This window comes from Cebidichthys violaceus, unplaced genomic scaffold (assembly GCF_023349555.1).
Source record: "Cebidichthys violaceus isolate CVI_PGR_0920_01 unplaced genomic scaffold, fCebVio1.0.p SCAF_46, whole genome shotgun sequence".
Taxonomy (NCBI): Eukaryota; Metazoa; Chordata; class Actinopteri; order Perciformes; family Stichaeidae; genus Cebidichthys; species Cebidichthys violaceus.
In genome coordinates, this window is record NW_027176661.1 from 387,501 (window position 1) to 408,827 (window position 21,327).

General features: G+C 44.4%; 2 protein-coding genes across 4 annotated transcripts in view; both read left to right on the top strand.

Annotated features, from left to right (window-relative positions):
* LOC137886880 (carbohydrate-responsive element-binding protein) overlaps positions 1-1,873 on the top strand; it is a 20,656-nt gene extending 18,783 nt beyond the window's left edge. Inside the window, 2 exon segments of the mRNA XM_068729551.1 lie at positions 1,050-1,179; positions 1,294-1,873. Coding sequence (XP_068585652.1) covers positions 1,050-1,179; positions 1,294-1,457 — 294 coding nt within the window. The 3' untranslated portion in view covers positions 1,458-1,873.
* Positions 1,874-2,774: 901 nt separating this feature from the next.
* The window catches only part of srrm3 (serine/arginine repetitive matrix 3), a 71,406-nt gene continuing 52,853 nt past the window's right edge, over positions 2,775-21,327 (top strand). For all 3 annotated transcript variants that reach the window (XM_068729423.1, XM_068729424.1, XM_068729425.1), the window contains exon 1: positions 2,775-2,859. The gene's annotated coding sequence lies outside the window, so the exon portion shown is untranslated. The remainder of the gene's footprint in view (positions 2,860-21,327) is intronic.

Genomic DNA, 21,327 nt, shown 5'->3' on the forward strand with positions numbered 1-21,327 from the left:
CCTCACCGAATCTGTTACTGCTTCCCTTATCTTGGAGGCAAGATAAAAGGATTAAATTACCATTTTATCATCTTTGTGTGTTGCACAAATACACCTTCAGGGTGTTTTTCTCTGCATGAATATTGAGGTATTTTCTATGCTCCCTCAAGAGATGTGCACGTATCAAACTGCTGATATAATGAATTCAAAACATAAAGTTCTCCAAGAGGATCTTTTTCTCTTTACGCAGAGTCAAGATAGAAGCATTTACCATATATTTGACTGCTAATTTTCTCGCCTTTCCATAGACAGTGCTATTCAACAATGAGAATTGACTTAATCTGTTTTTTTGTCGACCACTAGTTTAGTGATGTTTCCAAAACAGTGAGCCACTTGCAGTGGCGTGACTGAAATTTCCATTAAAGAGTAAGTCTGATGATGATAATATTTATTCTTGTTACCGTGAACAAATCCTATGAAAAGACCAAAACCAACAAGTAATTCAACCTACAAACAAGTCCGATATATCTTATTCCTCTGTGCCACAGAGTTCCATTGGTATAAACTGTATGGCATAGCATAGAAAATACTTTGTAATTTCTACTTTTTTGCGTGCTAAAGGCAGAAAAATTTAATTTGTTTGTGCAAAACCATTTATTTAAAAAAAAGGTATATTAAAACACATCATATAGCATCCAAAAAGGACACATTTCCATTAAAACACATGGTAGAGCAGGGTCGTCCTTCACTCAGAGGATCGGCAGTTCGATCCCCGGCACACAATGATGTGCAAAATTAAAAACTCATGAGCCACACTGTTGTTAGTTTATTTTGAGTTCATCACAGACACGTCCTCCTGCTGTAAATACTCACTAGCGCACTGATTGCGTATTAATCTGCAGTTGAAAATAGTTCCCCAAAAGATTCCCTATTTACTAGACATTTGCAAAAACAAACTACAGCTTCTGTTCCAGGAATTTACAGCTGCCTTTTTTTTTTTTTTTGTTAAAGAAATGAAACTATATTAGTGTGTCACATTTAAATTACTTCTTTCCTCAACTCGGCATCAGTTCAGCATCATCATCGAGCCGCTGTTCGAGTCCTACAATGGAATGGTGTCCACTGCCAGCGTGGAGGACTTGTGTCAATCCACTCTGTCCTGGCTGGACCAGCACTGTTCCCTGCCTGCCCTAAGACCCAGTGAGTGCAGCACGACTTGTTCACTCCACGCAGATCTGAACCTGTTTTCTTACTCCGTATTATCGTCAGTGTTCATTCTCACTGATTATAATGTGCGTTTTTCGTCCCCCTCAGTGGTTCTGAGTTCACTCCGTATCCTGAGTACCACCACGGCCATCCTGACAGACCCCAGCCTGGTGCCGGAGCAGGCCACCCTCGCCGTCACCCAGGGCGACTCCGCTGCTGCCCTGGACCACTCCTTACAGCCCGCCACTCGGGACAATATGCACCCCATGTGACCGAGAAGAACAGACTCAGTGGAAACTTAACTGGAATCCACCGCAACGCACAGAAGACCACAAGCCCGAGGAGAGCCTGTGGAGTGGTTTAAAAAGACTGGACGCTCATCTCCGAGACTTTTATTAATGCATAGTCACATTCCAAGTAAAACTCACTAGCTGCAAAAAGAATGTATTCTAGTACACCCATAAAATCCGTAGGAACTACATGTGATTCATGCTTAAATTCTTATAAAAGCATAACATACTTGTACTATACATGCAAAACGTTTAGATGAAGTTCAGTCACTGTGAATAGCTTCAATTTCCGTTTAAATACTTTGGTAACATGAGCTGACTGCATTTATTCTCAATTCCTTTCACATCTCAGGTTGTCTTTTTTGTGTATAATATATTCTTGTCTTCGATCACTGACATTTTCTCGCTACAATATGTCTTATTGCACCTCATAATTACCTCACGCTGTATTGGGTATCACACACCAGTGCTACTATAAAGTAAGAGAAAACAAGTAGCTTTATTAGGCAAGGGTTATTTCACAATATTAAGTCAAGTGGTTCTCAAAGTGAAGTTTGCGGACCATTCCCCTTGAAGGCGGCAATCAGGGGAAAAGTTCTCTTAACTCAGAGTTGTGTCAAATGCCTATGCGCCTATTACTTAATTATATGAAAACAAATATTTTTTTGTCGGGATAAATCATTTACCATCACAACCTCCAAACCTCAGACGCAACATGCAGTTTATAGAAGAACATTCGTGAATACAGTTTGACTACAACTGGTGCTAATAACAGATGGCTCTGTTCAATTCGAGTGGCCCATTGAGCAGTGACAACGAACCAGCAGACACAATACCAGGAGCCTGGAACTGCAGCTAAATGGAATTCAGCCATCGGTAGCTTAATTATCTGTGCGTTTCCTCCTGCGACATGTCGAAATGTCTTCCGCGAAAGAAGCCGGTTTAGGGATATGCCTTCCAAATGATAACATAGTAAGTGAACCACCCCACTGCTCGTGATTAGGACAATGTCGTTAACACAGAAACAAATTGTATTTACCACGCTAGGTGACGCTATCACATTGCGTTTGATTCCCATTTCGTCGTGGGCTGCAGGTGCTCCTCCGGTCCAGCAGCGGGCGCTGTGCCTGTAGGCGGGCCGGGAGAGGCGCAGTGTGGTGGGTTTTTGTTCCCAGATCTCCTCGGTGCGCTGTCCACTTCAGCACCACAAGCCGAGCAGAGGCAGCGGGGCTGCTAGCTAACGCCGAAGAGGAGGGACGGAAGACGCGGTCCAACATCAGCACCGACCCCCACCCCCCCCACCCCCACCCGAGTCACAGAAAATACTGCGAAATATCCGCCAGTAAAACGCCGACACCAGCGAGGCAAAAGACATCAGGAAAAGGTAAGGGTTTCCGAGGGAGCTCAAATGGGATCAAATTGGTATAATATAACGGGCAGCATCACTGACGAAGAACGAGCACCTCTTCCAGGACCATAAATGCTGTATGAGCGCATTGAGGCGGTGTTATCGTCTTCTCGTGCTGTGTGTTGCTCATGTATTCACCCTGTGGTTAGTTTAGTGGAGAGACACTTCTGCGATAAAGGGCTTTGCGGTGATGCCGTGTTTTTACTGGGCAGCCTCTCCTCGCTTTGCAGATGGTGGTGTGTTTTTTTTAATAACTCGTCGATTTCCGTTGCCACACTGTGGCCAGCTGCTGTTTTTTTTTCCTCCTCTATTTTCTCTCTGTCCGAGCTGCGGGGCATTTAATGTCGCCGTCACCGTTCTTATATCGTTGCTATATTTTGTGAATTGAGGGGCGTATTGTGTTGGTTAAACCGCCCCCCACTCAGTTTACACATTTACGGGATTACCCAGAACACAGCAGTACATCTGCTCATACACGCAGCATTGTCTAAAACACGTCGATGATAGTTAAATATGAAACTGGATTCTCTAAAGGAAGCAGGGATTTGAACCAAGGATGCTTAATTGTCACGGGCTGGGCAGTTACCGATTTAAATTGAACACTTTATGAGTTATTGTGAATAGTTTGTAAATCGACAAGGACTATTATTAGGTCATATGTTGTTTTGTCAATCTGGTGGATGAGCTGTAGCGTCACCCTGTTTTATTCTTACTGTAAGTGAATCCTTTAAAATACTATAACGCTCACTGAACCTGTTTTTAATGACACACACTGATTATCCCGGTGTTGTTCTATTTATAAGGGGCAGTTGACAGGTGTCCCTTTACTAATATGTGTGAGTCCTGTCATCCTGCGCCGTGAGGGCAAAGTGTCAGGTCTATGCACTGATCTGTGCTGTAAGGAAAAAAATCAGTCAATGTAGGGATCAATGGAGTTAAAGATAAACGCATGAACATGTAGATCACACAACAAGGATTCAGAATGAGCTTCACTGATTTGCTGTGGTGGCTTTTGCAGTCATTATGCTGTGTAAGATCCTTTTGACATCCCAACATATAATGTACCAAATATCAAAACAAATGTATAGTAATCTACTTTAATATTGATATATGATATACTATAGTCACACAGAAGCCCTGACTGATAACAAAAAACTCACAATCCAACACGCTGCTGCAAATTCCATTACGGTACACCGCTGTGTGGCATCTTTCACAGAAGCCTACAGCAGCCCGTCCCCGGCATCGCGACTGACAGTTTGGTCCATGAAACCCCCCCCCCCCCCTCCCCCCCGTGAATCAGTAATCAGCTCTCCCTTCGTGACATGCAGCTCGGTTAAAAAGGAAAAGTCAGCAGGACCGGTGTGAGCGATGGGACAGCGACAGTGCTGTCCAAACACTCGGCTGCGTGGGACTCGAGCACCGCTGTTGATAGAATACCAGAGTGTGTCTTTGGAAAGCGGGTCTTCCATTTTTGTCACGGCGCTGCTGTCTGGAGGAATCGGCCTAGGTGAGGTAACAGGCTGATCGAGGGATTAGCCGCTCATAGAAGGCATGAGGAGAATGTCAGTCACCCTCGCTCTATCTTCCCCCGCCGTCTGTCTCGGGTTCTCTCCCCACAAAGCATCTGTCTCCTGCCTGCTCCACGTTCACATTGTTCCTGGACGAGCAGCGATACCACCACCACCTCCACCACTCTGCAGCATCTCAGTGGTTTCCCTCCTCCCCACTTGCAGCCTCTGTCAGTGCAGGCCTCCCTGCACTTTTCTCCTTCCGCTGGCTCCTCCTCATGTCCTACTTCCTTCCTTTTCAGCTCTCTTGAAGGGCGAAGCCGCTGTTGGTGAAGGGAGGGGGGGTTGGTTAAGAGAGTGACAGTTGAACGGGTAGCAGAGTAAGGATGGAGAGCTGTTTTTTTCTTTATCAGGCTGAAGTGTTTCCGGCATGCACCAGCAGCCCAGACATTGTCTCATCATCACAACGAGGTCTGACATACCAAACACAGAAATTGCTGCAACGTGAGAGCACAGGGGGGGGGGGGGGGGGGGGGCAGCTCTGCTTGTTCAATGAAAGCCGTGCCAAAGAGACTGGGATCTGCAAGAAGATTGGCCCGAAACATCATTTGTGATTCTCCTTGAAACACTCCAGTTGTCGGGGTGTGGAGTGCAGCGTAGCCGGGCTGTATGGCATCACCGCAGGTGGTGATTCCTTTATCTTCTATTTAATGGGCTGTGGTCCTCAAATCCAAGTGCACTGTGGGAGTATTATCTATAGCTAAAGAGTTTTACCGCTGTATCACGTGGGTGGAGTGGATGGAATGATCATTTATCATCTTTCAATGGATTCATATTGTGATGAAATCATATGTAGAGATATCGTAATACACAATGATGTCGTCTAAATTGATAACAACAAGCACATACTAACTCTAATTTCTCAGAAGATCTAAATTGATGACAATTTCTGCTTCTGGGAATACCCCAGTGTAGTTAAATCAAGCTTCTCTCCTCTATTATTTCACTTTACAAACTATGTGTTTACTACTCAAAGGAAGCTAAGATTTGTAAAATTAAAATGGACCATGTTGGATTTTTTCTCTGCCAGTTGTCCTTTAAATTAGATGTATTTTTTTTCATCACACTGCATTTTGTAGTGCTGTATTTTTTGCACAGTTTAAGTCACAGTGTTTTCATGATTGATGGTTACAATAATGACGAGCAGTAAAAGATCTCTTACAGATGCGTGACCAAAGCAAATCAGTGCGTTATCAAAGGATCAGCATTAAGCAAGTATCATCATATTAGATAGAAAAATGGATGAAGAGTATAAAAAATAGAAAATTTGTAAATGATTTCTAGATTACCTAATTTATTCCAATCAGTTTTCAGGTCCACACTTTAAAGATGTTTTAATAAATTGGTCATGTTTTTCATTAGCGTAGCTTGAAGGGCAAAATCCACACATCTGTGTTCCAACATCTATCTTCAGCTGAGTCACAGAAACCAAGCGGGTGTTTTCCAAACTCATGCTTTCATTACTTAAAGAGGGAACTCGGTGCTTCGTGTAACTCTGGAGGATACCCACTTGATGTGGTTCCAGCCAGCGATGGAGGCATCCTGATGCTGTGACCTCCAACCGTCTTGTGCTTGAAGAATCATGAGCCGCTGCGATGAGGCCCCTCAGCACTAAGGTTACCTGAGATGAATTTCCCCCCACCCTTGAGAAAATCCCCCCACTCCGCCGGCTTTGCAGCGGGGGCCCGTGTCCCAGCGCTTAGCCTGACAAAATAGCACGCCACTCTTCCCCGTTTTAAAGCACATCCATTTTTAATCCTCCTCCTTTGAGTACACACACAAACCGGTACACTCTCTCTCTCTGGCTGACTCCTCACGGAGTTTTGCTTTTGATGTTTCATCCCGTTTCTCACACAGCATCATCACGTGTGTGAGGAAGGATTGTATTATTTTTTTGTTCCTTTCTGTATCCCAGTGCCTCTGAAGAAGCTCATGTTGTATCTTCAGGAAGTACAATGCAGCTCCTTTAATGTACCCACGAAAACGTGTTTTTTTTTCTATGATTTCTATGCAGACTTATGGACATTTATAGAGGACATACATATGTGCATCTTGTCTCTTTGTGACTTTGACTGGGTTATGACTTTGTGAAGGAGTGCAATAGGGACGCACAAATAATCAAATTTTGGCTTCTCACAGTTTAATGAACATGATCGACTTCGATATTGGCATTCGAAATGTCAGCTGTGCTCATAGAAAGCAACAAAAAAGTCAACTCAAGCGCTTCCTAAACTAATAGCCAGCCACCGGAGAGTGATCCATTTTTGGGACTTTTTTGAGACTTTCCCAAATGTTGCGGCAGCAGACGGACAAAACGAAAATACACTGAATTCAGGAGAAGAAGAGCCTTATTTCGAGTCTTATTTTAATGCAAAGATGTGTACATCAGCATGAATTACATGGAAGAGAAAGCAGTGCCCTTTTTTATCAAACCGTGAAAGTGCAATCAAAATATTTTGTCCCTACACTCAATGAATAATTATGATAAATCAAAATGTTATCATTGTGTCGGTGAGCGTGCTAAATCAGCGGACCAAACGGCAGTAACTAACTTCCAGCTGTGTTCAGAGCGCGAGCATGCACCTGTCCATTTCACATCACACTGCCTTTGCCTCACCTTCCTCCCTGCTGTAGAGTGTGAGTCATCTTAATAACCTAAGACGGTGTGTGTCTGCTGTAGGGGGATGAAGATGCCGAGGTCAGCCTCTCGTCTGTTCGCAGCCCTTCGTCCCCTCGCCTCCTTTTGAAAACACTCTTGACATTCAGAGGTGATTAAGTTCTTCTTTTTCGATAGTTTTGGATTTGGATTCCTTCTGTGCGTCTGTAACGCAACTTTAACTTCGAGGTCAGTCTTCCACTGTGGAGAGCATTTAAGCAACTTGGAAGATCAAGAGAACGCCTGCTTCATCTCCTGATCAAAGGAAGCTTAGCCCCAGATTCATCCTCATCAAGAAGCAGAAAAACATTAAATCAAATTTACATCAAGGACTAAAAACTGAATAATTCAACCCAACTTTTTTTTTTTTGTGGGTTTTGGGGCTGTTTCTAAGTGAACTTTGTCCTTTTGCACGCTGGCAATTGTTAACAGAGAGCATGTTTTATTCAGCTGTTTCCTCAGATCTATTATTACTCAATTAAATATTAGCCTTATTACCCATTGAAACCAGTGCATTCTTTTCTACCAGACATGTGACTTCCATCAGATCTGGAATTTGCGTGCGTGTGCATGTGTGCGTGCGTGTGTGTTTGGGCAAGAGATGTGTGATAAAAACGGGCTCATGAAACCACGTTGTTGAAGTCAATACAGTCATGAGAAACGGTCGCGCATTCCTCTCCTCAAGCCCGTTTGAAGCTGTCACCCAGCTCCTGCTCAAATGGCACTGTTTGAATGCTTGTTAGCCATCTTCAGCGTGTGTGTGTGTGTGTGTGTGTGTGTGTGTGTGTGTGTGTGTGTGTGTGTGTGTGTGTGTGTGTGTGTGTGTGTGTGTGTGTGTGTGTGTATTACTGTCCCCTTGGGATCCCCTCCCTTTATCCCACTGACTTCAGAGCTGCTTTGAAGTTCTTCCTCAGAGGAGAGGTGAAGGGGAGGGAAGAGAGAGACTGAGACAAAGAGGGGTGAGGATGAACAGTGAAAATGTCTATTCCTGCACTCGCTCTGCTCGTCGCTGAGCTTCCCTCCCCCCTATTAATTTGAGAGTGATGTCATAGGCTGCATAGTGTTTTCTGCATGACAAAGTGTCGTCGAGGGGAGAGAGAGAGAGAGAGAGAGAGAGAGAGAGAGAGAGAGAGAGAGAGAGAGAGAGAGAGAGAGAGAGAGAGAGAGAGAGAGAGAGAGAGAGAACCAGGGGAGCGCTGTGTTAGGAATTTACAGGATGTTAGGGTGCTCATGTAGCTGCTCTCGGTCAGCTCATGAATAATGGAGATCAGTGTCGAGTTCCATCAGGTGATCCCGGTGTACTTTTCAGGAGCGCCACACACGTCTGTTTATGTGTGTGTGTGTGTGTGTGTGTGTGTGTGTGTGTGTGTGTGTGTGTGTGTGTGTGTGTGTGTGTGAGAGAAGAATGGAGAGAGGCGCAATGAGAGCAGCTGCTGCGGCCAACACACCCTCAACACAAAACCATCTGCCGTGCTGACTCCAGAGAACTAACACACATCCCACCCTATTATCTCCTCAGCAAACACACACCATCTACCCATCCATCTGCAGCTTTTTACACTCACACACATCTTTCCATTTAGATGACACAATTTGCTTATTTTAATATATGGACTCAGGAGAACTGCACTTGGAGGCAAAAAGAAATACAAGCGCGCAATAACCTTCAAATTTAATTTTTGCAAAAATCCACAAAAAAAGGTTTGACATTTAAAGAAGCACCCCCAAAAGCCCAACATGAGCTCTGCAGCTCTGCCACGAGAGATTTAACACACACACACACACACACACACACACACACACACACACACACACACACACACACACACACACACACACACACACACACATGCAGCGTCGGCAGGTGTTTGTTGTGCAGGTATAGATAGATAGTGTAGATAAAGGGAAAGAGTGAGTGGGAGAAATGATCCTCTCAGCAGCCCATCCAGAGCTGACATAATCCTGAGTGGGTGAGGTGGTGGGGAGGTATCGGGCCCAGATGAGATGATGACTCAGTGAGCGTCTCTCACATGAGGAAATGAGACGGAGCCTCAGTAACGGCTTGTTGGCTGAATTACTAACCCTCTCCCTGCCACTCACCCATTGAAAACAGTATTTACAAGGGTAAGCTAATATAACTCCCCCCCCCCCCCCCCCCCCAGCATCAGCTACCCCATTTATGTGGTCTATTTAAACCCGTTTGTATGTTGAATCAGAATACCATTCATTTGGATCACGTACAGTCTTGCTGAACAAACGGCATGTTAATTGCTCTGGGTAAACAGTGTTGTCGGTGGGAGCGTGTAATGAGTGACAATGGTTCAGCGTGAGTGACACCAGCAGACAGCAGCAGATGACAAAATGTCATCAGTGCTGAGCCGCGCCGCGTGGCACAACTCCATTTATTTACCCCCGAGAGAGATTGTGATGGAGGGGGTGGAGAAGGACCAAGGCCGCAGAGGAATAAAAAGCAGGAATAAAGGTGACGCTGCGAGCAAAAAGTGCGCTGAAAAGATGAATGCGGGCTCTGACCTTTTCCATCTTTTCTTTGCCGAGCACACTGGGAATTCATATCAGCCCGGCCTGCTGCAGTCGCCACACTGCCTCCCCCTTTTCAGAGCTAAAATAACAGTTTGCTCCCTTTATCCTCGGCCCAGATGCGGGCGATGCGTCTAGCAGCTTGACCTCGGCGTTATGCTGTTATATCCGTCCACGTGTGTGTCTTTGTCAGAACGGTGTGTGTGTTCAACTCACTCCCCGCTGTCAGGGAGAGTCATGCAGCTGTTATGGGGGAGGGGGTGAATCAATCTCCTGCTATGATGATGTCAAGTCGTGTGGACGTTTGGGGTTGACGGATGTCTCTCTGTCTCAGTGTACGTATGCCTGTGTGTGTGTCTGATAGAATGGTCCTCCACAGTTAGATGATTGGGAGCGTTATGACCCAACGGCTGCTGGTAAATGATAAATAACCCGTTTAACAGAAAGACCAGCCTCTTCTCCAGCAGCTTGGGTTTCACTTTACACTTTGATCATCTCGTAACTTGGATCGCTGGCCACTTAACACCACCTGGATGCAGATTTTGACATTTTAGAGCAAATGATCACATTATTGAACACGTGTATGGACTGAGCAGGATTAGGTAGCCAATCAGAGACAAGAATTCCCTACTACATCCTTAACATCGTCAGTAATTAACATGTCAAATGAACACTAGTCTAATATTTATAATAGTGTAATACAGTGTATGATATTTACTGTATACAAGGATGAAATAATATGAAATTGGGTGAAATGATAGCAAAAAGAATACTTAACTGGAGCAGGTAATACATTCTGCTGCTGATTGACAAGATGCATCTGAAATGTAGTACGTCAATGACAATGCAGACGATGAAGACACATAGAAAGTGATTGCAAACAAATGCAGCTTTATTTTAGGGCTGGGCAATATGGAGAAAATCAAATATCACAATAATATTATCAAGTCAAAACTTTCATTTGTCCTTTACGTTTTCTGACCAAATGTCTGCAAAACTAATGACGCTGCCATCAGCCTCAGCTGTGAGTCGTGTAAAGTGCTAACAGGCAAAAGTTAGCGTGCTAATGTGCTAAACCAGGATGATAAACATTGTACCTGCTTGAAGTTAGCTACTTTGTCAGCACTGTCATCAAAAACATGTTAGCATGCTCATGTTAGCATGTAGCTCCCTGCACCACTGCGCCAAAGTACAGTAAGAAGCTGCTTTTATCTTTCACTTAAGTCCAACATTTCACCTTTAGCAGTTTGATAATTACAGATATTACTGGTATTGTGACTGAATGGTTATTAGAAAAGGAAAACAACAACAACAACATAACTAAAATGAGCCATCGTTGCCTTGGAGAACAACTGTTGGTTTTCCAAAAGCCGTCGTCATTCCCTTTAAATAACAAGGCGTCCCGCTGTTAGTGGATATTCATATAGCAGGTCAACTGATTTCACTACCAACACTCTTATTGGCAGGTGGCAAGTTAAATTGGGCAAAATAAATCACTCGCGATAGTTACACACGAAGAAGGACAAACATATCAGGAGAACAGCCCTTCTTTGTGAAATCCCATCCATAACATGTACTTTGAGTGTGTAAAGTGAGCCTAACATGGCAGCCAGTGAGTATCTATGGTAACTACAATCTTCTGAGAGACAGTCTACAGGTCTATGGACATGGATGGTGGATGGTGAATTATTTAGAAGCTCTATCAGACAGTGTCTGCCAGACGCAGCCCCCAGACTGTGAATTCAAACCTGATATTGGACTGCGAGGAGGACGAGCTATATAAGGTGGCAGCCCCCCAGCGACAGACCCTCTCAGTGGAAAATCCACAACAAACAGATCGCTGTCAAGCAACCCTGTCTGCTGCAAAATATCCTTCCTATACCAGAGGTCTTTGGTGTAATTTGTAGCCAGTTTCACCCAGAATACAGCAGTCTGGTTAGTTGATGTCAGATGCATTGTGGGTATTCTGCAGACACGTCGAAGCGTCTATTCTGCCGAGAGGCGCAGTAACACATTACTGCGGTCAGTAGAGGAAATCCTCTTAACACCTCACACGATCACATCCTGTTCCAAACCTCCGTCACCACTTCGATGAAGCAACCGCAAGCAATTACTCCGACTAATTGTATCCAGTTTATGGAATGAAAGAATTGGCAGCAAGAGAATCCAGTTCATCATGACCTGTGGAAGGATCCAGATAACCGTTCACTACATGTCAGTGTCAGTAGTGTTTGTTATACAAAGAAATATATGCCAGCAAATACAAAGTACTATACTTAAATATTTCCTTTAAATGAGGTAAAAATATACTTGATATATGATATTTAATTTATTCACCTATAGTTACTGATGTATTTACAGGTAAAGATACATAAAGAACCTATGATAAGCTTATAAAATGCAATGTGTTAAAAAAGGTTGAATCAGTTGCTCCTTACCTTTTTAGAAGAGTCTAGATTCAGATGAGTTGTTAGCAACAGCACCAGACATGTTTTCTCTAAACCTCTCACATTCTTTTCATTTGAGTAACTGTTCAAGGCCCAACAAGGTCAAACTATTCAATATTTCACAATAAAAGCAAAGATTAGATAAAATGTCCCAAACTGATTTGTGTGGCACAGCAAGCTGGGTGCCACACATTCTGGAGGTATTGAGAAATCATGAAATAAAACAATTGCATTTTGTAAATTAATCAATTCTCCCTTCCATCCCCGGTTACTTCCTCCCCACAGTATTTATAGTCATCTTTTAGGGAGCTATGGTTGAAGTTTTTACTGCAGTATTTATGGTAAATTGTAAATTTCATAATTGCATTACTTAATCTTTGCTACAATATCTCGGTAATTGGACTATTTGAGAATTCACCAGAAGTTGAATGATGGATGGTGTTCACTGTAATTTGCAATCATGAGTCAAAAGTTATATTGCGTTAAATTCTTAAATGATATGTTAAAATGTTAGGAATATTAAGGGGATTGTACGTATGAGATTGTACATCGTTCATCTACCACACCTGCATAACTTGTTTACAACATGCAGCTTGTTTTCTTCTCTATCGTAAACTAATGCTCTCACTGTAGCAGCAATCTTTTTTTTTTTGTACCATGTTACTATCAAAGTTTCCCATCCCTGATTTCATGAGCAATTTAAACTTCATGCAATCAGTAGAACTTGCACTTTGGTCCAGATTAAACTGGATGCAGTCAGTTTCCAGTTGCTCCTGCAAATACAGCAGAAAGCCTTCCTGTGTTGTTTAAGTAGAACACTTGAAAAAAGTGCAGCTTTATCCACACGCATGCGAACATTAGACTCAAGAGAATACACTGCAAAAAGAACAGTCATAATGAGAACGCCAACGAGAGACAATTAAACAAAGAGCCTCCAGATCAGATGAAGGAGAGGGATAAAAACACACCGACGGTGAAACGAAGCCGTCCTGGGAGCTCAGCGAGGCCAAACACCAGCGGCGCGCTGCAGCAATTCACACAGCAGAGACCGGCGGAACGTTTATGGACCCTGGCTGCCAATTTCCTATCAAGGAGAATGTTTGGCTTCATTGCTCTCCGTGGACCTTTACTGGAAGAGTTAGAAATGGGTGTATGGTGGGAGGCGGGCGCAGAGCGGCGAGGTAAGAGGACGTTGAGGCCCTGCGCTCCTCCCAGGCTGCCGCTCCGCCCTTGTTAAGTTATTCTGGGCCGGCAAGGGCTTCAGCGAGAAGATGGAGATAAAGAGGGACATTTTACTACTGCTATTGTGCTCGAGTCGAAGCATTTGTCCCTGGCAGCGCAGCTATTTAAGACGGGTACCCACTTATATTAACCAGTCTGATAAAAGAGACATGCTGACAGCCTTGCTATCTCGGAAGGCTCGCAGTAGCCATTAAAGAGCTTTTGTTGACTTACATTTTGAAGCGGTGTTATTGTGAAGACAGACTTTCTTAGCAATGGGAACTTAGAGGCTTTATAGCCCTCTTACATCAGCGGGGTAGACCTTCTAGTCCTTTGACACGCTGCAGTGCTGTTGTCGCTGGATAATTGTTTTGTTGCGAGGAGAATCTCGTCTCCTTAGAAGACACAGGGTTCAAGGATTCTCGGCCAAGATCAGATAGAAACATTAAGCGTGTCTCTTAGAGAGGCGCAAGTTTCAGGCTATTAATAACGTCTTCGCTAGTTAGATGGATCTCTATTGGTTTTGTGTCAACAACAATCTACCGAACCTGCAGAAAGCGTTGGGTATAAATGAGTGTCAGCCGAAGTTCTTTTCATACATGAAATGGGCTCGACCAGCTTGAAATATAGGTGAGAGCTTTCAGCATGTTTTTCAAAGCAATAAACTTCAACGATAAATGAATCCACAGTAGACTTCAAATAATACTCTGCTGTGCAAGGACTCGGCGGTGAGTAGTGTACAGTGTTTTGTTAAGTGACCATGACCTCCTCCAGAGCCGCGCTACAGGAAAACTGTGTGACCTTTACGAGCTCAGTGAAGGCAAGTGGCCCCTGGGTGCCGGGCCAGGGGGGCCCCGACGAATGCCGCCACCAAACCGCTCGGCACTCTGGCATTTTTCTTTTGTCCCGTTCACAATAGGAAATGTCCATTTGCAGGCCTGAAGCTCTAGCACGGACAGCCTGAATAAAAAGCAGGAATGAAAAGATTTTGTCTTTCCTCCTTTTGCACATCGGAATCTGACTCTCATCTGGATTCTATCCTCAATCCTTCACCCTCATCGATTAACCCTACAGTGTGGAGCACATCTTTTGCTGGGTTTAAAGGAGTCAGCTGTTAGGGGAAATTTCATGCCCAATGCCTTTTCCATTAGGGGGAAACAGGAGAATCTACCTCCTCTGGGGCACGCAGCTAGAAGTTGAGGACCATGGATCCTCTAGGTTCTTTTAAAGCTCACATTGTGAGTCAGGAAGCGTACAAGGTCGCACAGCTCACTAGGCCGACACAAAGCAATGCAAAGTTCTATGTTCGACCCATCTGCAACTGGTTGATGAATATACACTTCAAGTTGCTTTCAAGCACTCGGGGCATTGGACCTTGGGCTTTTAGCGTTGGCAGCTGTGCAGTTGTTTAAGGAGGGAGGGTATGTGAGGATGTTAGCCATTTATTCAGCGGCAACAAATATGATTACCAACAGAAAGTGGGAAATGTGGGAGATGGACAGGATTAGAGTGAGTGAGTAAGGGCAGAAATGGATCTGTGATCTAGTTACCCTCAGAGTAAGTGTGTTAGAATCTGACGCTGAATTTCTATTCATGCTGCGGGTTGACTGAGATGGTGGAAACCGAGGCTTGGCTCTGATTGGCTGATGAAAGGCCTGTCTTTTTGCAACACTGCCAGCCTCCTGACAGTCATGCCGCTGTCAGTAACCATAACTCTGACATATTAGGTAATACGCAGATTTTCTTTTTTGCAGAGAGTTAGATTAATACCATGCCACCAGAAAGTGAGTAAGCGTATTTCCAAAAACGTCAAACTTTTGCCTTAAATTACTTAAATTTTCCACCAATGTCTACATAATCACTTGGCAAATCATAGGAGTTCTGGTCTCGCTTCGTAGTCCGAGTACTTTTGACCAATCACATTCCAGCAGGCTTTGGTTGAATAAACAGTGTGGAAAGCAAAAGCGGTGTTTTAGCCGAAATGCAATTTCGGAAACCCAACGTCTATCGTCTGACGACTATTCAGCTCTTCATTTGTTGAGATTTAGTTGTAAACTGGCAACTTCTGAGACAATCCGGTCGCACACGTTGTCTCTCAACTCCAACTGCAGTCTCGCATCTCAAGTTACTAATCAGACCGCACAGCACAGGAAAGTAAGTCTTGGCCCAGAAAATCCGCTGGCTACACCAGGACCCCAAAATATAGCCCCTTGCCCCAAGAGGCTTATCCATCATCAGACCGACAGCCGATGGGTTCTGAGATTGGGGTCTACAAGGATGAGCCAAAGTCAACACACGAGAGATTAAAGGCATAGATATGATCATTTTTGGATTGGGCAATCACTCTACATTTGAACTACCCCCAATTAACGAAAAATGTGTGTCACCTAAGAGTAACTCCAGTAAATGGATGTCATTTGTCAGTTCTTTCTCAAATACAAAACACTAGTGACATGAGCTTGAGGACAGTCAGTCGTGTCATTGAAACACGTACTTCATTGCAGAGGAGCACTGCTGGGGGAACGCTCTGAGTTGAGATGAAAGGATCGGCAGCGTGCCACCTTCACAGCCAGTGAGCAGAAGGGATGAGAGCCGACCCCCTGTGATGAACGCCCCAGGAGACTTTTAGCGTTGGCAGTTGTGCAGGGGGAGTATATACGATGTGCATGGGGGGTGTTCAATTTCAATATGTGCAATATGGTTCGAAACTTACTGACGGCTTTCTGTAAGCAGACATAACTGTCAGGATTTTGACAATTTGAGTCAAACTCCAACAGCATGAACAGAAATTAAAACTGCTCTTGATTGAAATTTTTTAATTTTAACATTCAAAAATCCGTAAAATTAGCAAAATCTATCTTAAATTGTTTTTGTTTTTAGCTTTTTAACACTAGTGTAATTGACTGTGTCTACACTCTAACACTACTTGCATAAAATCCTACCGCTGCACTGTTTGTGTCTATTGTATATTCATAACTGAGCATTACACAGGTACATTTGGAGCACATTTTCTAAGAGAGCCGGAAGAATGGGAGAGACCAATGCTCAGCAAGGGACTAAAGCCAGAGTGCTGGGAGAGGAAACAGATGGCATTGGAAGGAGGGAGTGAGGGGGGGGGGGGGGGGGGCAGGCGGTGCCTGGCCAGAGGATATTACAGCAAGCCTGGACACACTCATCCTCTGTCCCCTGCCTCCCAGGGGATTAATAAGCCCATCATGGCTGCTGCCCATATGGGGAGACACAGAAGGGATGTGACACTGAAGGGGGGGTTGATACTGTTAGCCATTCTGTCTTCTAATGTCTCACTGTGACTCCCTAATGTTCGAGGATCATGTTGTTGTTGCAGCTGTAACATGCAACTGAGAGCACTTAGACGACTGCAGGTGTTCATCCTTTAAGTTACGTTTACATCAGCAGAGCCAAGCTTATGATTGGCGTAGAAACCAACTAGCCACTATCTGGTATGTTCCTCTAGTAAGGGCGTTTTACCCACCACAATAACTGAAAAGGGCTCTCTAACAAGGGCTGAAGCGTCCTGTGCAGCTGCTGCTGCGTCAGTATCGACTTTGTCTGCAGCCGCATTGGTGTTGGTGACATTTCTTGTATTCTCACATCACCTCCGGTGCGGCCGAGGGCTCTGTATAACCTTTGAGGTGCCAAGTGGCAGCCCACTGGAGGAGCGGCAGCCAGCTCACCTGACCTTTACGAGAGCTTTCAAAGTGTCCCCCGTCCCCTCCCAACCTCACTCTCCCTCCTGCCTGCTGGCTTCTCTAGACCCCGGTGTCTAGTGCTGACAAGCTGGATCCGTCGCCGTCCTCTGCCCCCCCAGGGAGCCGGCCGGCCTCTGCAGCCTGTCTCTTGGTATGGGCTTGCAGACAGTGAAGACAGATATTACTGCAGTAAAGCCAGGGACTCCTCTCCGATGGGCTCTGCTCCAAAAGCACTGTTTGGTCTGTGTGTGGGTGTAACGTGTGAGCGAGTGACTAACAGAATCGTCCATGTCACCACCACCTTTAACCAGACATGAATTTGATGCATTGTCACACAAAGTAAAGATAACAAAAAACGGAGAGATCACATTTGTTTGGTCATTAGTACATGGATTTGAATGTATGTCTGTATAATGTATGTTGCATTCCCACTGTGGGAATTGTAATTAACTGTAAAGTCATATCTCATATTCATGGTCTACTTTATTGCCTTTCGACAATCCCTGTTAAGAAAGTGGTCAAGTATTTAATATCCTGTAAACTATTTGATTTGGCTGCAAAATATCAAATATAAGATGTTTAAGACGAAGAGCTCTGATCACGTGCACACATCCAGAAGTGCACAAACAAACGGATCCTTTGCGCCGGCTTCACCACAGCGAGTATAAACCGCACTTTAGATGATCTCCCTGAGAGGAATGACACCTCTGAGATGATGATTAAATGAGCTTCATTAGTTCATCACCAGGCGACACAACGATTTTTTTTTCTTCCTGTAAAAGCCCAATTTTCTAACCCACTCCACCGTACAGTTTTAAAACACGGTCTTAATGTTATTCAAATCACTTTCTGGGAGTTCAAAGTTTTTTCGCACGGATATTCACGTTCGCCAGCCTTTTCCCCGCTGATCAGCTCAGGGCACGCACATGAAGTGATCCGCGACTGCTTCGCTTCCCAATCTGTATGAATATACAAACTGTTGTTTGTGCCGAGGCCGGGGATTATAGCGGGACGCCTCCTCTGAAAGGTGCCTTAATCCTGCCCCCGACCTGCAGATTAGAAGCCCCTGCTTTTTGAAGATTTTACTCCCATATCAGCTCCTTCCTGCGGCATGTAAACACATTTCGACAGTGATTAGCCCAGAAACATTGCTTAAGACCCCCCGAAAAAAAAATAAAAAAAATACAGTCTTCATGAGATATCAAAGGCATTACCGCATTCATAAAAGCATGTGCGTGTCGTTTCTTCGGGGGCAGTGCGGTCGAGTGTTAATGCTGGAATATGTGCTGCTTCGTAGTCCACTAGTACGTAGTCCTTTCTGACAGATGACCTGAGGACATCTGCAATCTGAGCAGGCCGGAAGTTGTGGGACGTCCATTGGTTTGTCTCACGCTATCTCCCTTTTTTTTTGCATCACGTGTGGCCGCCAATACGGGAGCGCCACAGATTTTGACGTCAAAGCACAGCACAGCGAGGGGGGAGGAGGGACTGACCTCACCTTGACAGTTTGAGGGAAGCTGCTAAAATTACAAATTACTTTTATTTCCTCCAGCTCCTCGGTGTATACGCCCGCGTGCCTCCTCTCCACGGGGCAGCGATGTGAGTGAGGAGCTGATGACGGATTGTCAGTGTGTCCTCGTCTCCCGACGGAGGCCTGTTTTTCTCCCTTTGATCTCGATCACATCCTGTCTCTTTCTCACCACGAGGGGACGGACTCATGGTCACGGCGGATCAGAGACAATAGGTGTGACCTGTTCTCCTTCAATTAGTCAGCCAATCGGTCTCCCTTTCCCTGTTTGGCATTCTTTCTCGGTCTTCCAGGCTCGGCTTTTCAGTCGGTCAATACCTGAGCCACCTTAATCTCGTCCTCGCCTTCAGTGGCCGTTCGGTGAGGTTTTTTCCGTCTGCGCAAGCTGGTCCAATTTTAAATTTTCAGCTTTGCATTTTTCAGTGGAAGCCATTACTGAGAAGTCCTGTCAAAACAGGGCTTTCTTGCAGGTTGACCTTGATTCAGTGGATGCTATGTGTCCTCCGGCTACAGCTAATCATCGTGTGTCTCCTTGCAATGAAGAGAATGCTTTCTTATCTTGACAAGAAGGAAGTGGACCTGTCAGTGATTGTGAAGGGAGGGGGGGGACTCTCCTCCAACTGAGGCCCCCAAAAATATCGGGAAAAACGACAAAACCTCCTCTAATCGCTCTCCTATGGTGCGGCATCAGACAGCATTCCTGATCCGTCAGCAATCTCCAATGCGGCCCTCCAGGGGTACAGGACGCCCTGTACCCCCCTCCCCATCGCCGCACATACGGAGTAGGAATTTATGTACATGCTATGAATGCAGAGAGGAGGAGGCGCAGTGCTCAATCCTGTCCCTCCGCTGTGAATGAACTGTACGTATGAGGAGATGAGAGAGCAGAAGGTGGGAGGACGAGGGAGATATATTTGTGCGTCTTATCTCGGTGAGAAGAGCAGTGTGTGTGTGACAGGCAGCACAGAGCACTGCCTCTGAAAAGCATTCCCCAGTGACACTTGGTCCTTCTCAAATCTGTCTCCGGTCTATTACTATCGTTGAGGACGGTCTGAATGTAGATCCCCCCCCACATCTCTAATTGGAGCACACAGGCATACAATACCCTTGTTTATGCTTATAGATGATTACATCCGCACGCAGCCAGCCGTGAAATAGAAACCAGCTCCTGAGAGTTTCAATGCACAGGTTACACCCATGTTTATTACAAATGTCTCTGACCAGTGGACAGGCAAGCCGTACTTATTCACAGAGGGACAACCACTGGTACAAACAGTTTCTCTTGCTATCATCATCATCAAACAACCACCATCAAATGAATTCTAGTCGCTCCTCACGCTTTCAAGAGGCTCACTGTGCACAACAGCCTCCAATGTACTGACATTTGTCCCTGTGTTTTTTTTCTTTTTTTTTTCTTTCCCCACTTAGGAGTGAATGAAGCCTCCGCTGTGTGCTCGATTTTGTAAAAGTGCTTCTGTCCAAATTAATTTGAAATGGAATGTCGGGGTTGCCTTGGAGACACGCAGAGATGGAAGCCACTCATTGTAACTCACCTGAGCTGTCAGAGGAAAGGCCGCCTCTGCATTTTAAGAAATGAAATAGTCATTTCATCGTGGGCCGCGGTGAAGAGGGGTGAATCATAAAGGGAAATAGTTAAGATTTGTCATTGCCATTGATTTGTCAAAGCCAATGTATTTACAGCCCCTGCAGTATTTTGCAGCAGAGCACAGAGGGTTACACATAACAGAACACCACCGGCAATTATTCAAAGGCCCTGAAAACATGCAATACGGTGTGTCTCAATACGGTTCAAGTTCAATGTCTTTTGCTTATTTCACATTTGAGAGTTCTGTTTTTCTTTTTCTCTCCTCTGTGCTCTTCCAGGTGTAAAGTGGGCTCTGCTAGAGAAGGGCGATGATTTGAAATTCGGGATTCAGCAACATCTGAATCAAAATCTGATGACAGTTGGTGGGTCGTTTGGTCACCCAGTGGTTTCATGTCAGTATTGATCAAGTTGATGAGTTGATTAATCCCTCAGCCTACAAAACATCTGAAAATAGTGAAAAACCTCCATCACAAGTCTAAGGCGATGTCATTGAATGTCCAAAACCCAAAGAGAATACATTCACTCAAATGTAAGGCAAGGAAAAGAAGAAACTCCTCACACTTGACAACTTGAAATCTTAATTATCAAATATCCAATATATCAAATAAAATATTTTAGCTTAAAAGAACTATTCATCATTTATCAAAAATAGTTTATTTTCATGGTTATGGAATTATCTATTAATGGACTAATTGTTGCAGCTCAATGAGTCAAATCTGATCAAACCAAACCAACACTGTCCAGACAACTCACTCTTTCAGAAAAATAATGTGTTTTTTGAACATTAAAGCATGTAAACAAGTTGTAGTGGAAACCCAAAATACAAGTATGAACCTGGAAATGAGCATATGTCCCCTTTAATGTTATAAAGAACCTTTTCAGGTGCTTTAAATGATCAGGTTTTAACCCATTTACTACAAATGTTCATCATTTTGCTAAACATGCTGCTGTGTTTTAAAAATATATACATATGTTTTTCTACCATTCTCATGCGTCCATTGGTGTCCATCCATTTCCAGTATTAAAATCTAATAGCAGTATCTTGAAACTTGAAGGCGTAATCATGACAGTGAACATCAGGTCTGCATTTATATTTGTTGGAGTTGCTAACAAAGTGGAGTTGCTAGTGTCTTCATACTGAAACTAAACTCAAGTGAGATCTGAAAC